General features: G+C 50.2%; 1 protein-coding gene across 1 annotated transcript in view; it reads right to left on the bottom strand.

Moving 5' to 3' along the window:
- KIF6 (kinesin family member 6) overlaps positions 1–18795 on the bottom strand; it is a 1617941-nt gene that overhangs the window by 230246 nt on the left and 1368900 nt on the right. Inside the window, exon 17 of the mRNA XM_078647330.1 lies at positions 17469–17553. Coding sequence (XP_078503456.1) covers positions 17469–17553 — 85 coding nt within the window. The remainder of the gene's footprint in view (positions 1–17468; positions 17554–18795) is intronic.

Below are 18795 nucleotides of genomic sequence, written 5' to 3'. Positions count from 1 at the left end.
TGATCAGGTAGCCTCAAGAAGGCGGAAAGGGCAGAAAGATAGCCCTTGATAGTGCCCAGAGCAGAGCCCTGCTGGGCAAGGGAAAGGAGGAAGAGGAGAACCTCAGATAGAGGGGCAGAAAGGGGATCCACAGCCTTCGCTGTGCACCATGCCACAAATCTGTTCCACCGGCAGGCGTACACCGACTTTGTGGAGGGACGCCTGGCTGCCAGAATGACATCACAGACTTCAGGAGGCAAGTCAAATGGCCTCAACTGTCGCCGCTCAATCTCCACGCATGGAGGTGGAGACTGGACAGGTTCGGGTGGAGGACCGTCCCCTGCTGCTGCGACAGAAGGTCCTCCTGAAGGGGCAGGCGGATCGAGGGACCGACTGTCATGCTGAGTAGCTCGGGATACCAGTACCTTCGAGCCCAGTCCGGAGCCACAAGGATAACTTGGGCCCGGTCGCGCCTGATCTTCTTCAGCACTCTGGGCAGAAGTGGTATAGGCGGAAAGGCGTACAACAGACCGCAACTCCACTCGCGCCGAAAGGCGTCGCCGAGCGAGTGCCGTCTTGGAAACTCCAACGCGCAGAACTGATGACATTGCGCGTTCTCTTCTGTGGCGAATAGATCTAACCAAGGCTCTCCCCATTGCTGAAAGAGGCCTCTCGCCACATCCGAGTTCAGACGCCATTCGTGATCCACCGAGCACCGACGGCTGAGTTCGTCCGCCCTGGCGTTCAGAGAACCTGCCAGGTGTTGAACCGTCAGAGTCACGCCCTGACGTTCCAGCCATTGCCAGAGGCGCAGAGCCTCTTGGCAAAGGGTCCACGACCCCACACCGCCCTGTTTGTTGCAGTACCACATGGCGGTGGTGTTGTCCGTGAACACCAGCACTACACTCCCGTTGACAAAGGGGAGGAATGCCTTCAGTGCCAGGCGAATCGCCCGCAGCTCCAACATGTTGATATGGAGCCGGGACTCCGCCGGAGACCAGAGGCCTCTGATCTCCGCCTCTCCCAAGTGGCCACCCCAGCCTTGGAGGGACGCGTCCGTCACAACCACGTGCTCCGGCTGGGGAAGGGAGAGGGATCTGCCCCTGACCCAATCGCGGTCTGTAAGCCACCACTGCAACTGTCTCGCAGTGCCCTCCGAGATCAGGACATGGTCGGATAGGTTGCCCTGATGCTGGGCCCACTGAAACTTCAGGTCCCACTGCAGAGCCCGCATCCGCCAACTGGCGTGATGCACCAGAAGGATGCAGGAGGCCATCAGCCCCAGAAGCCGCAGCGTCAACCTGACCGAAATCCGGGATAACGGCCGAAAGATGGGAATCAGAGCCTGAATATCCCGGACCCGCCGTTCCGGGGGATAAACCCGAAACTGCGCCGAGTCGAGAACCGCTCCGATGAAAAGGAGCTTTTGAGAGGGACACAGGTGTGATTTCGGCACATTGATGGAAAACCCCAACTCGTGCAGGAGGTCTGCCGTCATCTGAAGGTGGTGGACGACTGTCTGGGGCGAGCCCGCCTTCAACAGCCAGTCGTCGAGGTAGGGGAAGACTGAAACCCCTAACCGGCGCAGATGAGCTGCGACCACCGCCATCACTTTCGTGAACACCCGTGGGGCGCTGGTAAGGCCGAATGGGAGCACGATAAACTGAAAATGCTCGTGGCCTACCGTGAACCGCAGGTAACGCCGGTGGGCCGGCAGGACGGGGATGTGAAAGTACGCATCCTGCAAGTCCAACGCTACCATCCAGTCTTGTGGGTCTAGAGCAGCCAAGACCTGAGCCAAAGTCAACATCTTGAACTTCTCCTTCCGGAGGAAGCCGTTGACGTTCCGTAGATCCAAGATAGGACGCAGGCCTCCCTTGTCCTTCTTGGGTACCAGAAAGTAGTGGGAGTAGCAACCACACCCTACTTCTGGCCCAGGAACGCGCTCGATGGCCCCCTTGGCCAAGAGGGCCGTAACTTCCTCCTGCAGAAGTGTCAAGTGGTCCCCCGACACACGGTGGTTCTGCGGTGGCATGGCTGGAGGAGTGGACTCGAAGGGGAGGGCATAGCCCCTTCGGACAAGCTGCAGCACCCACCTGTCCGATGTTATCGCGCGCCAGCGGGAGTGGTGATGGCGAACCCTGCCACCCACTGGCGTCACGTGAGCCCGAAAGCTCGGACTAGGAAGGCTTGGATGCCGCAGCGGAGGGAGGCGTGGACTGACCACGACGCTGGCCTCTACCGCCACCACGGCGGAAACCACGGGCGCCACCGCGCTGGGGAGCGCTCTGCGCCGCGTGGCTGGCAGCACGTGTGGGACCTCCTCTCCCTTGGCCACGAAAGGGCCGAAACGAACCCGTCTGCTGGCGCTGGGTCTGGGTCGAGAGACCCAAGGACTTGGCCGTGACCCTGGAGTCCTTGAAGCGCTCCAGCGCGTGGTCCGCTTTGTCACCAAATAGGCGACTGCCATCAAATGGCATGTCCATAAGCGTATTTTGGACGTCTGGTGAGAAGTTGGCAGATCTCAGCCAGGCATGGCGACGAATCGCCACCGTAGTGGACATGGCCCGTCCCAGGGAGTCCGTGGTGTCCAGACCACAACGGATCGAGTACCGCGCCGCATCCCGGCCTTCAACAAAGGCCCGGGTGAGCTTGTCCCGCACTTCCTGGGGGCATTGCGGCAAACACTCCTCGACCGTATCCCACAGGGAGTGGGTGTAGCGGCCCAAGAGGCACGCGGTGTTACAAGACCGCAGTCCAGCACTCAAAGAGGAAAACACTTTCTTTCCGAATTGGTCGTACCTCTTTGATTCCCGGTCGGGCGGAGCCGACGGAAATGCGGACTGCGAAGTGGAGGCCTGGATCACCAGACTCTCCGGGGAGGGATGGGTGGACAGGAAGGCAGGGTCGTCCGCGCAGGGACGGTGACGCCTGGCAACGTTCCGGTCAACCGGCGCACCAGAGGCGGGCCTGGACCAGGTGCCCAGAAGGACATCCGTCAGGGCCTCATTAAACGGCAGCAGAGGCTCCTGGGGGCATGACTGCGGTTTAAAAACTTCCGTCAGGATATTCGGTTTGACCTTCGCGACGGGGAGCTCAAGGTGTAAGGCCTTGGCAGCCCTCATCAGGACCACCGAATAGGCAGCACCCGCCTCGGACGCCACAGGGGACGGAGAGACAAACCCAGGGTTGGGCGACTCGTCCAGGCCACTGGCATCACCCAGATCACCTACCCAGTCCACATCGTACTGGCAGGCACGGGATAGAGGGTCCTCAGACCCCTCCCAACCCTCACCATACTCCTCCTCGTCATACCCATATTCTGGGTCGACGATATAGACATCGGGGTCAACAGGCCCCATCGGCGTCGGGTCCGGCGTCGGCCGACGCCGGTCCGGCTCCGAGTCCGGAGTCGGGGAGGAAAGGGGGGTGGCGCCGCGCGGCGTCGGTGCCGGGGACCCGACGCCGGCCGGAGCCGACGGCGGAGTCGCTGCACCACGCGGGGGCGGTACCCTGGGCTGGTCCACAGGAACCGACGCCGGAGAGGCCGGGAGACCAGCCGGCGACGAACCAGAGGGAACCAGCGGCGCCGGGGCCGGAGCCACCGGCGGCGCCGGGGCAGGAGCACCCGAACCGCTCGGGCCCCCAGACGGGACCGACGGGCCCGCAGGCGCCGAAGGCCCCGCCGGAGAAGACCTCGCCCTCATAGCAATGAGGAAGGCCTCGATCTCCTCACGCGACGCGCCTTCCCCAGGGACCGACAGGTGTGGGGCAGACGGCGTCGGCGACCCATGCGGGACCGCGGGGGTGGGGCCACCCGAGCCCCCGGCCGCAGCACGCGGGCGTCGGGGGGAGTCGGGGGTGCGATGGCGACGCCCCGACTTCTTGTGCTTACCTGACGAGCCGGAGGAATGGTGGCGACTCCCGGAGCGCCCATGGCGGCTCCGCGACCGCTCCCTCGACCGCTCCCTCGACCTCCGACCGGACCGGGACCGCTCTCGACGCGGGGCCGACAACCGGAGTTCGAGAAGCTTGCGGGACCGCTCCCGCCTAGCTTTTCCAGTCAAGGCCCGACAGTCGACGCAGGACTCCACGTCGTGGTCCGCGCCCAGACACCGGAGGCAGAGTCGATGGTGGTCGGTGACCGACATCATGCGGTCGCACTCGTCACAACTCTTGAAACCGGGCATCCTACCGGCACCGTAAAGATCAATCAGTTAACAAAAAACTTGGTCAAAAGACCGGAGTACTGCTCTTCGGATCTGCGCTAACTGGCGCGGAAAAAAGAAGAACTGACGTCAGCGCGCGGAGGCGGCGTCTATATACTCCAGCGACGTCATCACGGCGCACGACGCCGACGACGCGGAGCCGCAGGGGACGCCTGCAGACGACGCCTACCGACGCGCAGGGGTACTGCTACGCAAAAGTTTCCGGATCCAGACTGACGCCTGGGGATATTCTAAGGTAAGGAATCTAATACTAACCTGTTTCTTTCAGATAGACTGGGTATTGCTGCAAACAGGGAGCACAGGCAGCAACGTGCAGTTGCACATACACCACAGCAGAGCATGCACACTAAACACACACCGCATACGACCCCGACATCAGCTGTGCAAGTTTCCCTAAACATGCACATAAGTGTCTGTACATGTGTTGTCTGTGCACATGGGCGTCTGTACAGCTTTTGCCTGTGCACACAGCTGTCTGTACATGTGTTTGTGCACATGAGTGTCTGTACGTGTGCTGTATGTGTACACCGTTGTCTGTACATGTATTTTTTTTGTATATTTGTACATGGGTGTCTGTATCTGTGTACATGGGTATCTCTACATGTATTTTCTGTGTACATGGGTGTTATCACTGGCATTTTCCGGTTGGCTGAGGCAGTACCCCAACCAGGCAGAACCTGCCACTCCCATCGGGGGCGGGTGAAAAGCATTGGCACAGCACTCACTCTCGATAAATTCTTTGAGTGTCACAAAAGAGACTTCACACGTGATGTGTTTAAATAACGTTTGCATTAAACACACTTCATAATCAACACAACATCACATTTGAAATTATTACTAGCAGCACTAGGCCCAGCCGTGTTCAAATGACATCAGCAATATGCACACTTGGGAAAGATCCTAATCTACACCCCCCACAACAGCCTAATGTGGTGCAATATGTTGTCCACCCCGGGGAATTCTTATAACTCAATACCGCACAGCTACAGGGTGCACCTCGGATCACAACGATATCAGAAATATGTACATATCACAAATCATAACACTTTGTAGAAGCACCACGGGCCGAGACCGCACAGGTAAAACCGATGTCACAAATAATGCTATTCTGGCAAGAAATCAATGTATCAGGCGAACTGCCATCCAGTGTCGTGAATCACGGGCAGTTCCCCACTGTCATTCCAACACACACTCACCATGCACCACTACGCGGTGCAACAGATATCATACAAGTTCGTAAGAAGATATTGAACACATATGCACGAAGCACATGGGCGTAACACAGGGCCCCGCAGCCCCGCGGTGGGGGCTCCAAGCTCCAGGGGGGCCCCCAGCATAGTACACTTACTGGGACTCTGGGACCAGTTAGTTTGATGTGGTCATACACCGTGCACGCAGTGATGGCACTATGCACGGCGACGTGCCATTAAAATGCCCTCTCGGTTCGCACGGCCGCACACACTGCATGTGTTCACATTTGGTGCTTGCTGTGCTACTGGCTGCATGGTCTTCAGGGTGGGGGAAGGGTGCGTTAGTCATGCGCAGTGTAAACTGCACATGCAACAGCGCCTGCGGTCTGCGCCTGCTACCGAAACTGCACGGTTGGGTGAGTACATCCTGTTGAAAAGGCACTGTATATGTCACCCTGTGTGCAATGCTACGCCCACTGAATGTGCAGGTATATACAAGTGTGCTTTGAAGAAGGCGGTTTATTATTACACTGCGTGGGCCTGCATGTGCTACCTATGTGTATAGTACACGGTGTGATTTTGCACTTCTGAGAGGAGTCCTTTTTAGGTTTCGCTGGAGGGCGGAGCTCTTAGCTCCGCCTCCAGAGAAATCTCTTGATTTCAGTAAGGAAAATGGAATACGCCCCCCTGTCCCATTGGCTAGCTCCATAAATGGAGGCTAGCCATTGGAACAGAGATCTGTCCGTCAAGGCCGGACCAGATTCGGGGGCGTTCCCGAGATTTTTTCCATGGGCGTTCCCTCTGTGTAGTCATGCGGCGGTGGGCGGGGTTTCTTTTTTTTATCATCCGTGTTTGCTTTTGTCATTCCCGGAAGAAGTCTTCCTCTGGTAAGTGCTTGCTGCGTGCGTCTCATGTCGTCTGTGCCGTTCCGCCCCCCCCCCCCAGTTGTTGGATTTGGCTGCAAGATTCGAGTTCCACAAGGCAATCAGGTAAGGAGTTTGTTTATAAATGTGTTTTTACTTTGTACGTTTCCGTATTTTTGTCCGCCGTTCCCGCCCCTCCCGCTTCCGTGTCTTTCCCGCCCCCCCGCTTCTGTGTCTTTCCCGCCTCCCCCCCCCCTTCCGTGTCTTTCCCGCTCCCCCCCCCTCCCTGCGCCCGATACGGGCAGCGAGGCTGCACCGATGTGGGCGGGCCAAAATCGCGGTCAGGGGTTTGGCATACAAAGCTCCGTAGGTAGGAGATGCTGCCCGGCTTCCACTGTTGCACCACTTTTAGGGTTGGTGATGCTTTTGCAGGGGCTAGCCGGCAGAGGAACAACTGTGGACGGGAGCCTGAGGCGAGCTGGGCGGTTTCCACCGGTGAGCAGTCAACAGCCCAGGCAAGGCGCACTCACACCCTCTCTTGTCTCTCTGATCAATCAGCTCTCTGTCCAGCCACAGGAAGAGGCGTCGGGCTGGGTCGGTCGCTCCCTAGATCATTTAACTGGGATTGAGCTCTGCTCCCAAGACCCCTCTAGTGCGGGACCTCCCATCATGAGTTCCGCTGGGCACGTCTCGGTGTAGTTTCTGTGTCTGTCGCAGGCAACGGTCAGGCCGAACACAGCTCCTGGGCACCGCACCTTGGTTGCTGGGTGCCCACTATCTTTGTCCATCCGTCCAGGTCGATGGATGGATACAAAAAAATATGCTCCGATGTCTGGTGCGCACCACACAGCCCTGCAGTTCTGGGTTCAGAGGCTGTACAAACTGAGAGGGAACGTTTCTTTTGGTAGCGCCAAATCTGCTGTGAATGTGGCAGATGGTGAAGGAGTTGCGCTGCCACACACCACACTTTCACCGGGTCCTGGTGTTTTCTTGTGTGAATTCCGGTTGGGCCGCTCCGACCCTCCATGGTCCATACATGCTTTGCTTTCATATATGAGGCGAGAGTTCGACGAGGAGAAACACTGAAAGCACTGTTTCCAAATCTGCAATAGTTCCTGGTAGTTAAACTGCGTTCCAAAGCCAGCACGTTGAAAACGTTAGTTGGTGTGTTGTCATGTTCCGGGCACTGGTGTCTGCGTTGTTTGTTTTTTATTGTAGTGTGTGATTATGACCATATACATTTTTGGGGTAAGGCCGCTCGTATTTGGGTGTCACTTTGTAAGTTTACGTATTTTGTCCGCTGTTCCTGCCCCCCCCCCCCCCAGCAGTGTAGCTCTTGTCTTGATTTTCGGGTGAAATTTCCTTAATCGGAAATTCAGGAATGTGTTCTTTGATTTAGGAGTGGAAGGGGTTTTCTATTTTCTTCCATTCGCAGTGTTGGCAGTGTTTAACATTACTCACCTGTGATGAGCCTGGAAGAGGTAGTGACCTCACAGACGAGTGCTTTCAGGCCTGTTGTGTTTCACACACTGACTTTTAGAAAGCGAATCAAACTTTTCTTTTGATTTTTAGGTTACTCCTAATGCTGTAGTCATTGTGTCTCTACATAGGTTTGATAATGACATCCTCTCAGCCGAGTAAAAAGATACAGGAAGATATTGAGAGCAATAAATTGAAATACAATATGTACATATAGAGCTACAATTAAAAGGCGGAATCTTGATTCTTATTCAAGGACACTTTTCACTAGGTAAGACCTGGCAAAGTGTGTCCATGTAATATAGCCCCGAGTGTCGAAGGCAAATGCTGAAATGTAAAAATAACAATTTCAGCAATAACTCTAAAACCCTCAGGGCAGTCTCCTAATGGAAGGGTAACACCATAACTGGAAATTATCACACTCCATGCTTTCGGGATTTTCAGGTAAAATATTGCTGCATCAGGAGTGCCTTAAAAACTTAAGTGTGAGGGCTGTGACAGCTGTGAGAGCTGTGTGGGCTGTGAGAGCTGTGTGGGCTGTGAGAGTTGTGTGGGCTGTGAGAGTTGTGTGGGCTGTGAGAGTTGTGTGGGCTGTGAGAGTTGTGTGGGCTGTGAGAGTTGTGTGGGCTGTGAGAGTTGTGTGGGCTGTGAGAATTGTGTGGGCTGTGAGAGTTGTGTGGGCTGTGAGAGTTGTGTGGGCTGTGAGAGTTGTGTGGGCTGTGAGAGTTGTGTGGGCTGTGAGGGCTGTGAGGGCTGTGAGGGCTGTGTGGGCTGTGAGGGCTGTGTGGGCTGTGTGGGCTGTGAGGGCTGTGTGGGCTGTGTGGGCTGTGTGGGCTGTGAGGGCTGTGTGGGCTGTGAGGGCTGTGTGGGCTGTGTGGGCTGTGTGGGCTGTGAGGGCTGTGAGGGCTGTGTGGGCTGTGTGGGCTGTGTGGGCTGTGAGTTGTGTGGGCTGTTAGGGCTGTGTGGGCTGAGAGAGCTGTTGGCAATGTAAATAACAATGCCATTTATTTATAAGTAAAAGAAAAAAGAAATGTCATGAGCAATGCCAACAACTCTAACTTTTCCAAAGGCGAAACCATTGCATTGTAAATGCTTGTTCGCTTTGTGAGCATGCTCTTCAGGGGGCGGCGAGTGGACCCTCTGGCATCTAATCCTGGTCCCTAGCGCTGAGCGATGGTGAGTGACAATCTTCTTGGACACGGGGAAAGCCAATGAGCTGCATCGGCTCTAGAGACCCCAATATCTTGCTGTATTACACAGACCGAAGACAGAGGAACCTCCAAGGTCTTCCTCAGACCCGGGCATTCTTCGTGAATAAAGACACACATGAGCGCCATGTCAAAAGAGTGCATCCTTCCAGACCGGGCAACTGTATTTGGTATTGAAGTAAATGCCAAAGCAGATAAAAATCAATGCTTCTGGCGAGTTAAACGCTCGCACATGACGTCAAGGGTAATCTGTAGGGCACCAATTGGAATCTTAACCCGTTCGCTGCTGCCGTCGGCCGTTGGACGTCGCGCGAGCTACCTCCCTGGTGCTGCGCACGTCCAATGGCCGACGCGGCCGCACCCGTTTCTTTGAACGTTCCGCACTGGCGCGGAACGTTTGAAGCAGTAAACGGGTTAACAAGGCCAATTTGGTGACCATCGTTTTAAGGTTGTTCGGTTGATTAATACTAATCCTGGTTATGATATGAGCTTCGAAACGGCAGGAGGGAAGTCGAGATCCATGAATATAAAATATGGTATTGCGGAGGTGCGGAGATGTTTGCTCAATATATGGGAGCCCACTGACCTGAAAGTACACCAACACGGTGGTCCACGCTGGGCTTTATGGTTGCTAAAAGGAACATTGCCCAGGCCTAGGGGCGGACGCCCCTCCAACATTGAAAGACCAGCATGGACTGGTGCATGTTCCGTGAAAAGACTGTATATGTGGCCCGTGGCAGCCCCGGGAAACGGTCCCGAGTTTGGGGACCCTGGAATCGATACAGAGGTGACACATGTACCCCTCCGTTGCAGCTAGCCCATAATGACATGCATTCTCCCTGATTTGCACCGTACGGTGCTAATGTTGTGAATTACTTTGCTTCTGCCTGACTAAACTGTATACATTACTGTAAAGTGCCTGATTTAACTATTGAAGTCGATGATTGTTAATAAAAAGAATTGATAAAAAAATAAATATGATATTAGGCCTGCACATTCCATCCGTATTCATTCAAATTTATGTTTACCCTCTTTTTTCAGGCTTTATGCATATATATTTTGTGCTTTGACAAAGTTAAAGTTGCAAGTTCTATATTTCCACATGCTTGTAAAGGTGCACACACACACACACACGAGCATGTGAGCGGCTGCCGGGTTGTCGCAATACGCTTAAATAAAAACATTCCGTTTATTGCATAGACACATGCACAAATAAACATTTATTTAAATAAATCTCATCCCTTTTTAAGTTCCCGTTACTTTCAATGTGCCTAGACATTGCTCTGATAGTCTTTTTCCAAAAAAGAAAGGTCACTTAAAAGAAGTCATAGCTATTTACTTCAAACTTAATTGCACAGTGATCAGACCACGGGATCGGGAGAACTGAAATACTGACTAAGTCGATGTTGTTAGAGAATATACCATCTAAGGTATGACCCTTTTCATGTGTAGGATGCATCGCCAGTTGTTTGAGGCCACCTATACCCATGATTTGTTCGAGTCTGGGCGTATCAGGATCACTAAGGTTTTCTAAATGGAAATTGAAGTCTCCCAACATTGTGAAGGACTCTAGGCAGAGCCCTCTTCTTCAAACACCGACCGTAGGGAGTCCAAAAACCCACCTTTGGAACCAGGAGGCCGGTAAATAAGTGTACCTTTAAAAGGTATATATGTCCCTAGGTTTGGAATGCCAAGAATGGTCTGGAGTGACAATGGGAGTGAATTTGTGGGTCGAGTGATGAAAAAAGTATGTGAAGGGCTACGCATCCAACAGAAATTCCACGCTGCAAATCACCCTCAATCAGCTGGATTAGTAGAGTGCTACAATGGCACATTAAAACTAAAATTGGCCAAGATTCAAGCAAGCTCTGGTCCTAAATGGCCTGACACTCTGCCTTTGGCACTCCTATCAACAAGAATGACTGTGCATTCGCGAGTGGGACTTAGTCCGGCCAACATATGGGGAGTGCCAAGGCCGGAAAAATTCAGTGAGATCGAACACCCTGTACTGCTTGACTATTTGTACGAATTGACGGCTAAATTGCGTGTTTTACATCAACAGGTTCATGATTCTCTGCCTCAGGTCTCTGAAGATCTGGGTCACCCCATCAATCCTGGTTCGTGGATTCTGGTGAAAAACTTCCAGCGAACAAAGAATGACCAGCCCCGGTGGACCGGCCCTCATCTAGTTCTTCTCTCAACAAGATCAGCCGTTCGAGTGGAAGGGAAGAAGCACTGGATCCACGGCGTACACTGCAAGAGGGTGCCTTTGCCTCTACCGTACGACCGGTGGGTCCAGGAGGGTGTCGCTGACTCAGAGACTGAAACTGTGCCTCGATTTCTGCCTTTCAGTGGTGCACGCATAAAAGGAACAATCTCTGAACAAGAAAGTGACAATCTCTTGCAAGAAGCTGTGCCACCGTCAATTCGATGGGACACTACAGAGCCTGAACTCCTTTTTCAAGACCAGACAGTACCTGGAAAGAAAAGATATAATCTGAGGCCGAGAACTATGGACAAATAGCCGAGAACTATAGACAAATAAATATTCCTTTTCTTTGCTATTTTTGAAAGTGCAGCTCTCTCATCTGAGAAACTTTTTTATTTTTGTTTTTCGAACCACCATCCGGGTTCAGCTGTAGGGTCGCGGTTGCCCAAAGTCTTTGGGGTGCAGCCGAAGACGTTAGGTCGACGGTTCTGGTTGGTCTAAGGGAGTTCCCTGGACTGACAGAAGCATCCTTTTGCATAGAACACCCTACCATCGCGAGCAGCATTTTAGAGAGGATGGAGTTTTTCGAGATGGAGAGACCTGCCAAACAAATGAACTTTAAGACTTCGATTTGCAGAATGATGACCAAGAAACGTTTTTGATACTATGCATTTTCATGTTGTTCAGTATTATGATGTTTTTAATAGGATATGTTTTATTCTCTTTTTGAGTGACATTTTCACCCACTACATCGCCCATACCTCCTCCTACTGTTTCCTCGCATTCTTTTCAACCTCTTCCTGAACATGAATCCGCTAGGAGATTAGAGTTTATTAATAACTCCTTCGTTCAGCTTTTACACCAACACCAACTAGTAATGAACACGACTAACTGTTGGGTGTGTGGTCTTATGCCTCACACAACGGATAAAGGTATCCCTTATCTGGTCCTGCCTTTCAGCCATAATGGTTCTGTGTGGGCATACAGAACAATGTTCATCTACGCACAGGAGACCTACCCTCTACGTTCTGTGGAAGATAATCCCAAGAATAGTGCTCTAGTTAAGGGTATAGTAGACATGGTTAAGGAAGATATTTCCTATGAGACTATCCCGAGGGAAGAGACACTAGTATATCTAGGATGGAACGTGACCGGATATGGAGTTACTCTGAGTAAGAAACAGCAAGCTAAGAGATCTTCCCCGATTTGGATCGTACCCCATCAGGGTCACTTATGTCTGCAAGGTATTGGCAAGAATTCCAGAGCTCAGCTAGGGAAAAGCACCTTCACTGAGACATATGTTTTTGCGTCTCAGACTTCCCCTCCGTTCTTAGCAGCTAAGGGTACCTATTTCATCTGCCATGATAGAGCCTATACATGGTTGCCCCCTGACTTTTCGGGCACATGCTTTGTTTCGTTCCTGTTGCCTCCCACCTACACAGCGGCGGCAGATTACCATAAGACAAGGATAGTTAGAGGTGTCTTCAGTGAAGAGGACACTGCAGAACAAGAATTTGGACACTTCGCGAGGGGTTTTCTGCCGTCTGGGGACCCATGGTTAACAGCAGGAACATAAGGCAATTAACAAGGGTGGTTGAATCCACCGTGGTTGAAACTGCTGGTGCCCTTAGTAACTTGACTGCTGAGCTCCAGTCGGATCGTCTTATGACCCTTCAGAACAGGGTCGCGTTAGACGTCATACTTGCAGTCCGAAGTGGGGTATGTAAATTGATCAAATTGAGTTGCTGTGTTTTCATTCCAGATAACGCTCCAGCAGTGTACCAGGCCATCTCCAAACTACATAAGATTTCCGAATCTATTCATGTAGACAAAGGAGATTGGTCGTTAAGGGGATGGTTCTGGGAACTGGTATCCGGCAGGGGATGGAAAATTCTGATGGTCATTGGGATGGTCTTAGCCATTCTTTTCCTGTTCTGTCTGTGCGTACAGTGTGCACCTGCAATATGTGGCCTTTGTGCTACGTCGTGTGTAAGGAAACCTGTATCGAGGGACGAGCTAAGTAATAGGATGATGCTACAGCAACATCTCAATGACTTTAGGAATATAGACCTGGACTCAGATTAGCATGAGTATAGGTTATTGCCTATTTAAGGGCAAAAGGAGGGTCTGTAGTACTGAAAATTCTGGACCCGTGTTATAAACATCAACGTACCATGACGATTTTGATATCAGAAGACCGAGAATGGTTAGTACACTATGCACAAGCATTTTCGTCATATTCGAGTGACGATTTCACCTTGAAATCGTAGTTTTCGTTTTGAACCCTCGGGTTCCATTTTGTGTACGGCAGCCATTTTGTGAGTTGCCCTCACATAGGTCAATGATAAAGGCCAAACACGGTCCTGAAGGACACGTACACCTTTCCTGACTTCTCTGCGACCTGGGCAAGCTGACTCCACTGCCCCAGGCCAAACCTGTTCGGTCAGTTCCTCTCCCAGTGGCCGAACGAGATAGTATCAAGGCACAACGTGCCATAAACCTTTCATCGCACACAAACCATGCCTAATCTCGCACACACCTGTCCCTGTTTCCTACTTTATGACTTGCTTTACGAGGAGGAGGTGCCCGTTTTTATTGGGGGTCCGTCAATATCTGATGAAAATACTGGGCCTTGCCGGGTAATTGATTGTGGGCTGAAACAAACTGAAATGTGGGATGGTCATCATGACTCTGCTTTTCCTTTGGAGCGAAAATATGTGAATGGTCAACTTTAAACTAAAGAATGTTTGCCTGAAGCATAATATTTTGTATAAAAAGAGAAGGCTGACTTTGTAAGATTGAGCTGTCTCCTGAGAATATAACCCCTTCTTTTAAAAAAAAAAAAATCTTTTTATTAAAACAAGCCACCCATTTACAGGATGTATATTGCTGTAACTGTGCGAGTCCCAAACATATTGATAAGACATAAATATTCCTAATATAGTCATTAAGGTTTCTCTGATCTTCCTCCCCCACCCGACCCCCCTCCCCCAAACTCATTTGGCTATATTGTCTCTTGTTCGTGTTCAGGTCTGGCGACTGGGTTACACAGCATCCCTCAATATTCGTTAATTTTTCCCCCAGATCGTTGTCCGTTTTTGTTGGCATCCTCTGCTCTCATAGATCACCCGTTCCGCAAGCAGACACCAAATCAGTTTGCCATTCAAAGTCGGGGCCACTATTGCTCTCCACCTTCTCGCAATGTTACACTTCGCAATCATGAATCCTAATGTTACCCATAAGCGCTCTGTGTTCATTAGGTCTGAGTCTCCCCATATATATAGCAAACACCATCTCGGTGAAATATTCTCCTACTCTAATCCCTTCTTACTTCTCCCTGAACCCCTCCCATCTAGTAGTAAGTATGTTCTTTTTTCCAGTCACTCCCCCGTCCTTCCCACATTTACTACTAAGGGGCCAATTCCGGTGCTGGAATGACCGGAGTCCTTCCGAAATCGGTCAGGAAGTGGAACCGAACAACCTCTTGTCATCGGTACAGACCAGCAAATAGGATGTCGCAATCCTATACTTAAGAATGGGTGCATGCATTCCTAATGGAATGCTTGCTCGCATCTGTTATACCTGCTGCTCAGCCATTGTGACAGGGTATGTGGAATGTTGGTGTGTGGTGATGCTGTGGAATGTTGGATGAGTGTGGTGTCAGTTGGAGGATGGGATGAGCAGCAGGAAGGCTGCTCCTGGTGGGGCTTTTCATCTTAACATCTTACTAAATAAATCAACTTACTTAACCTACCCTGGAACCGATCGTCTTTCATTTACAATTGCTTCGTTAAGTGCAGAGGTGCGGTTCATCCCTGCACCCGGTGGCAGGCACCCCAAGGTGCCTGACACCGGGTCCAGGGATCAACAGGGGGCACCATAGGTGCCCCCTAGGCCACCATTCTGTGGTCTTGCACCCGTGGGGGCCCTGTTGGGGGCTCCCAAAGACAGTTTCCCAATGCCTTTCTGTGTCAGAAAGGCCGGCACAGAAAGGCAGTGGGAAACTGCCATCGTACTCCCTCGGCCGAAAAGAGCTGGCCGTGGGAGAACTGAAGGGTTTCCAGATGGCGAACGGGCTCTCTGATCCTGTCGGAAGCCATCTGGAAAACCGAGTTGGATTCCTTTCGACGAGCCCATCGGAATGGCTTTATCAGAAAGGAATCCGAACGGGCATGTCCAATGCGGTTAGGATGGCTCCAAACGAGAATCGGAGCCATTCCTAACCGCATTCGAATTGGCCCCTAAATAGTTAACTTACACGTCTGAGGGTCTCCCCTTAGTGAAGACAGGAGAGGTGGAGATTTACACTCGTAGGTTTGTGAATAGAATGTTGTTGTACTTTGAAAGTACTATCATAGTACTACTAAACGTACTACAAAAAGCAGTTTGTGAATAAGACCTGCGATGTGGAAGTTGTAATAACCAGACAGCATCTCAGGGACAAGGTCAGGAGGCCTTTTACAGGATGATAAAACCCATGACACAGGCAGGCACTGGCTGAAGTGTAGTTGATTAAAGCCCTTTAAGTGATTTCTATAGCTAGAGATTTTGCAATGTCTAAGTGATCCCCAACCACTTACACTGTTTTTGAATATTTTTGAGCTTCACCAGCAAAAGTTTATTAAACTAAAAAAAAATGGGTTTTAAATACATAACACAATTTAAAAAATGCTACGGCACTATTAATTTAATTTCGAATTAAATATGTGATTAATTTAATGAAAATAAATGTAAAATATGTTTCTGAAGTTTAAATTAAAAAGTAAATTTCCACCTAAAGGGAAAACATATTTTTATTATGCATTAGTAAACATTAATAGGGATGTATAGAATTTAGTAAAAGTAACATTATTATATTTTAATCCAACGTGTTTTTATATTCATTTTTAAATACAAAAGGTTCTTAAATATTTTATAATTGCATTAAAAATGAGTACTATTTAAAAAATATATATTTTTAGCATTAAATTATAGATATTTATATTTGTAACTATTGTAAACAATATATTTTAATTTAACTTTATTTCCTATAGGGTTTTATTTTATGTCCCATCTGCCATTTTTTTTCTAAGGGAGGGAGTTGCTGCACCAATGGTTAGCCATGTGTGGTGGTACACTTACCGTGCTCTGAGCAGGAGTACTTTACTACTGCTTTGGGTCCCTTTTTGTCTGTGGTAAGTATAGAGGTGCAGTTTGTGACTAGCTAGAGGCTCAGTATTTTGTGAGCGGGTTGACGTCCCTCCCTGCCCATCTTTAAACCCCTTCTTTCTCCTCCCTAAAGTTCTCACATTTATTCATAAGCATGCCCCACTTTCCAGCCAGTCTCATATCCCCCCCACATTTGCTACTAAAACATATACTTAAATGTGTGGGAAATCCACATTCGGGGCAGAGATCTTCGCACATGTAAGTGTAGGAGAGGCGTAAACTACGCACATAGGTTCATGAATTTTGTAGTACATTTCGTACTACTACAATAGCGCCCAGTGGGCCCGATTCACAGAACTAACTTAAGACAAAATCCTAAACTTACTACTGTTGGTATTCACAGAATGCACCTACTACTTTTGGTATTCACAGAATGCACTTACTACTTTTTTGTATTGACAGAATGGATTTAAGACTACTAACTTTACGTCCGCATTCGGGCCGGAAATTCTGGCCCGGAGGCGGAGCTTGTGGTCCGGAGGCGGAGCTTGTGGTCCGGAGGCGGAGCTTCCAGCCCGGAGGTGGAGATTTCAGCCATTGCTAAATCCCCACCTCCAAGCCAGAAGCTCCACCTCCAAGCCGGAATTTCCGGCCCGAGTACGGACGTAAAGTTAGTAGTCGTAAATCCATTCTGTGAATACCAGAAGTAGTAAGTGCATTCTGTGCATTTAAGCGACTGTCTTGTGCTGCGAGAGCCTACGACAGAGCTGCATGAGGCGGTACAGATTGGCAGCAGCAGGAATCGATGAGCAGCGGGCAGGCTTGGACGGGTGATATGGGATGGGTCTGGGTCCTATTCGCAGTGTTTCGAGTGGGAGGGTGCCACCTCCTTATCAAGAGCTCCATTACATGTGGGTACCTACTGGAACACCAAGGACCACATAACTCATCCGTGGAGTTGTACCCAATGGCTATTGAGGTACATCCTCCTCTCCACCGGACCACCCTAGACTGTGGCCGGTGCCACGTGGCAGGGTAGAGGGCAAGCTGTTGGGGTAATCAACCCTCTACTCAGGGAGCCTGGCAAACGCCCTTGACTAAACATTGGAGAACATACAATTCTTTTTATGGCAAAATAAATAGAGGAAACTACGAATTCAGACCTTTTCTTCTCCTCCTCCATTAGCGATCGGAGATGTTCTTCCACCGGATCAGGCTCGTTTACATCAGTGGCAGCGCCGGTAACGCCTAGAAGAAGAAAGAGGGCCAATCGGTAAGCAGGGATCCACGGAATGGCGTAATCAGCTGCCAATCCAGTTTAAGCCTGGTAACACCAATGCAATCACACCTGGGCTGCTAGGATCTCACCCCCATGGCATCTCTTCCTCATCCCACCAGCTGGTACTCATCAGCTTGTTTTATTGCACAGTATATTTACGCTGAGAACCCGCGTCCCACTTCTGCCTCAGTGACATATAAACCTTACACTTCTGCACAGTGCAATATGTTATATATAGCATTTATAGTTAGCAATTTATTTTTTACAATGGTGTGCCTATTGGGGGGGGTGTAAGTGTGTATGTTTGAGTGTCTCTTACTTAGGTTAGGACAAAGAACAAGTACCTCTTGGACCATGAATCTTACAATCTATTTACAACCCCAGATTATCTTTAATCTGCGGGTAAATTTGGTTAGTTAAGTACATTTAATACATTTTGATTGTCAGTAACACATATTAGAGCCATCATACGTATGTCTGTTTACGAACACCAAAACTCACTGTGTGATTTTATCAGTAGCAATTTTTTTACTGGTTTTTGGTTTTGTTTTCTTTTTCACAGCGACAAGAAAATTATACAATCTTGACAAAGGATTTTTCGACAAAACAGTGTGCAAGTGGATCTATATACAGTGACAGGAGGGCAAAACATATATTACATTGAATTAATTTGCCTTAGTCTAAATCACTTGGGCAGTCCTACTATATTTCCAAAGTATTAGGTCTCTTTAATTTCTACGACCTCTATTTAAAAGAATCTCTAGGTACAAGGTGGAGAGGTCAGGGAGAACCTGTCAACATCAAAAATATGTAAGCTATCTCAATCCAGCTTACCTGAAAGTCGTTTTGGTATCTGGAAAATTTCAAACAGGGAAGCCCTTGGCCTCGGTGTGGGGGGTGCTGGCACGTTTCGACCTTCGTGTAGGGACCGAGAGGATTTTCAGAAGGTCTTCCTCAGGGCTGGAAAATTCTGTGTAGGACTTTAGTGTGTGTCATCGGTTGGCTTGGACAAGAATCCAGCTCTTGGGCTTGTGGCACCTCTTTGGTTTCTTGAAACTTTTCTTCTGGTTGGTTGTGAAAATTTCTTTCAATATGTGAGTTGGGTTTCCGTTGGTCCATTCGTCCGCCTCCGTGTTTCTTGCTCGTTTGTTTTACCGAAAGAGTTGGTTAGGCACAGCCTGGTATGAGCTGTGTTCGTTTTTGGCACCCTT

This window comes from Lissotriton helveticus, chromosome 6, assembly GCF_964261635.1.
Source record: "Lissotriton helveticus chromosome 6, aLisHel1.1, whole genome shotgun sequence".
Classification (NCBI taxonomy): Eukaryota; Metazoa; Chordata; class Amphibia; order Caudata; family Salamandridae; genus Lissotriton; species Lissotriton helveticus.
The sequence above is the reverse complement of the archived record's forward strand: the minus strand, read 5'-3'. Positions and strand labels throughout refer to the sequence as shown.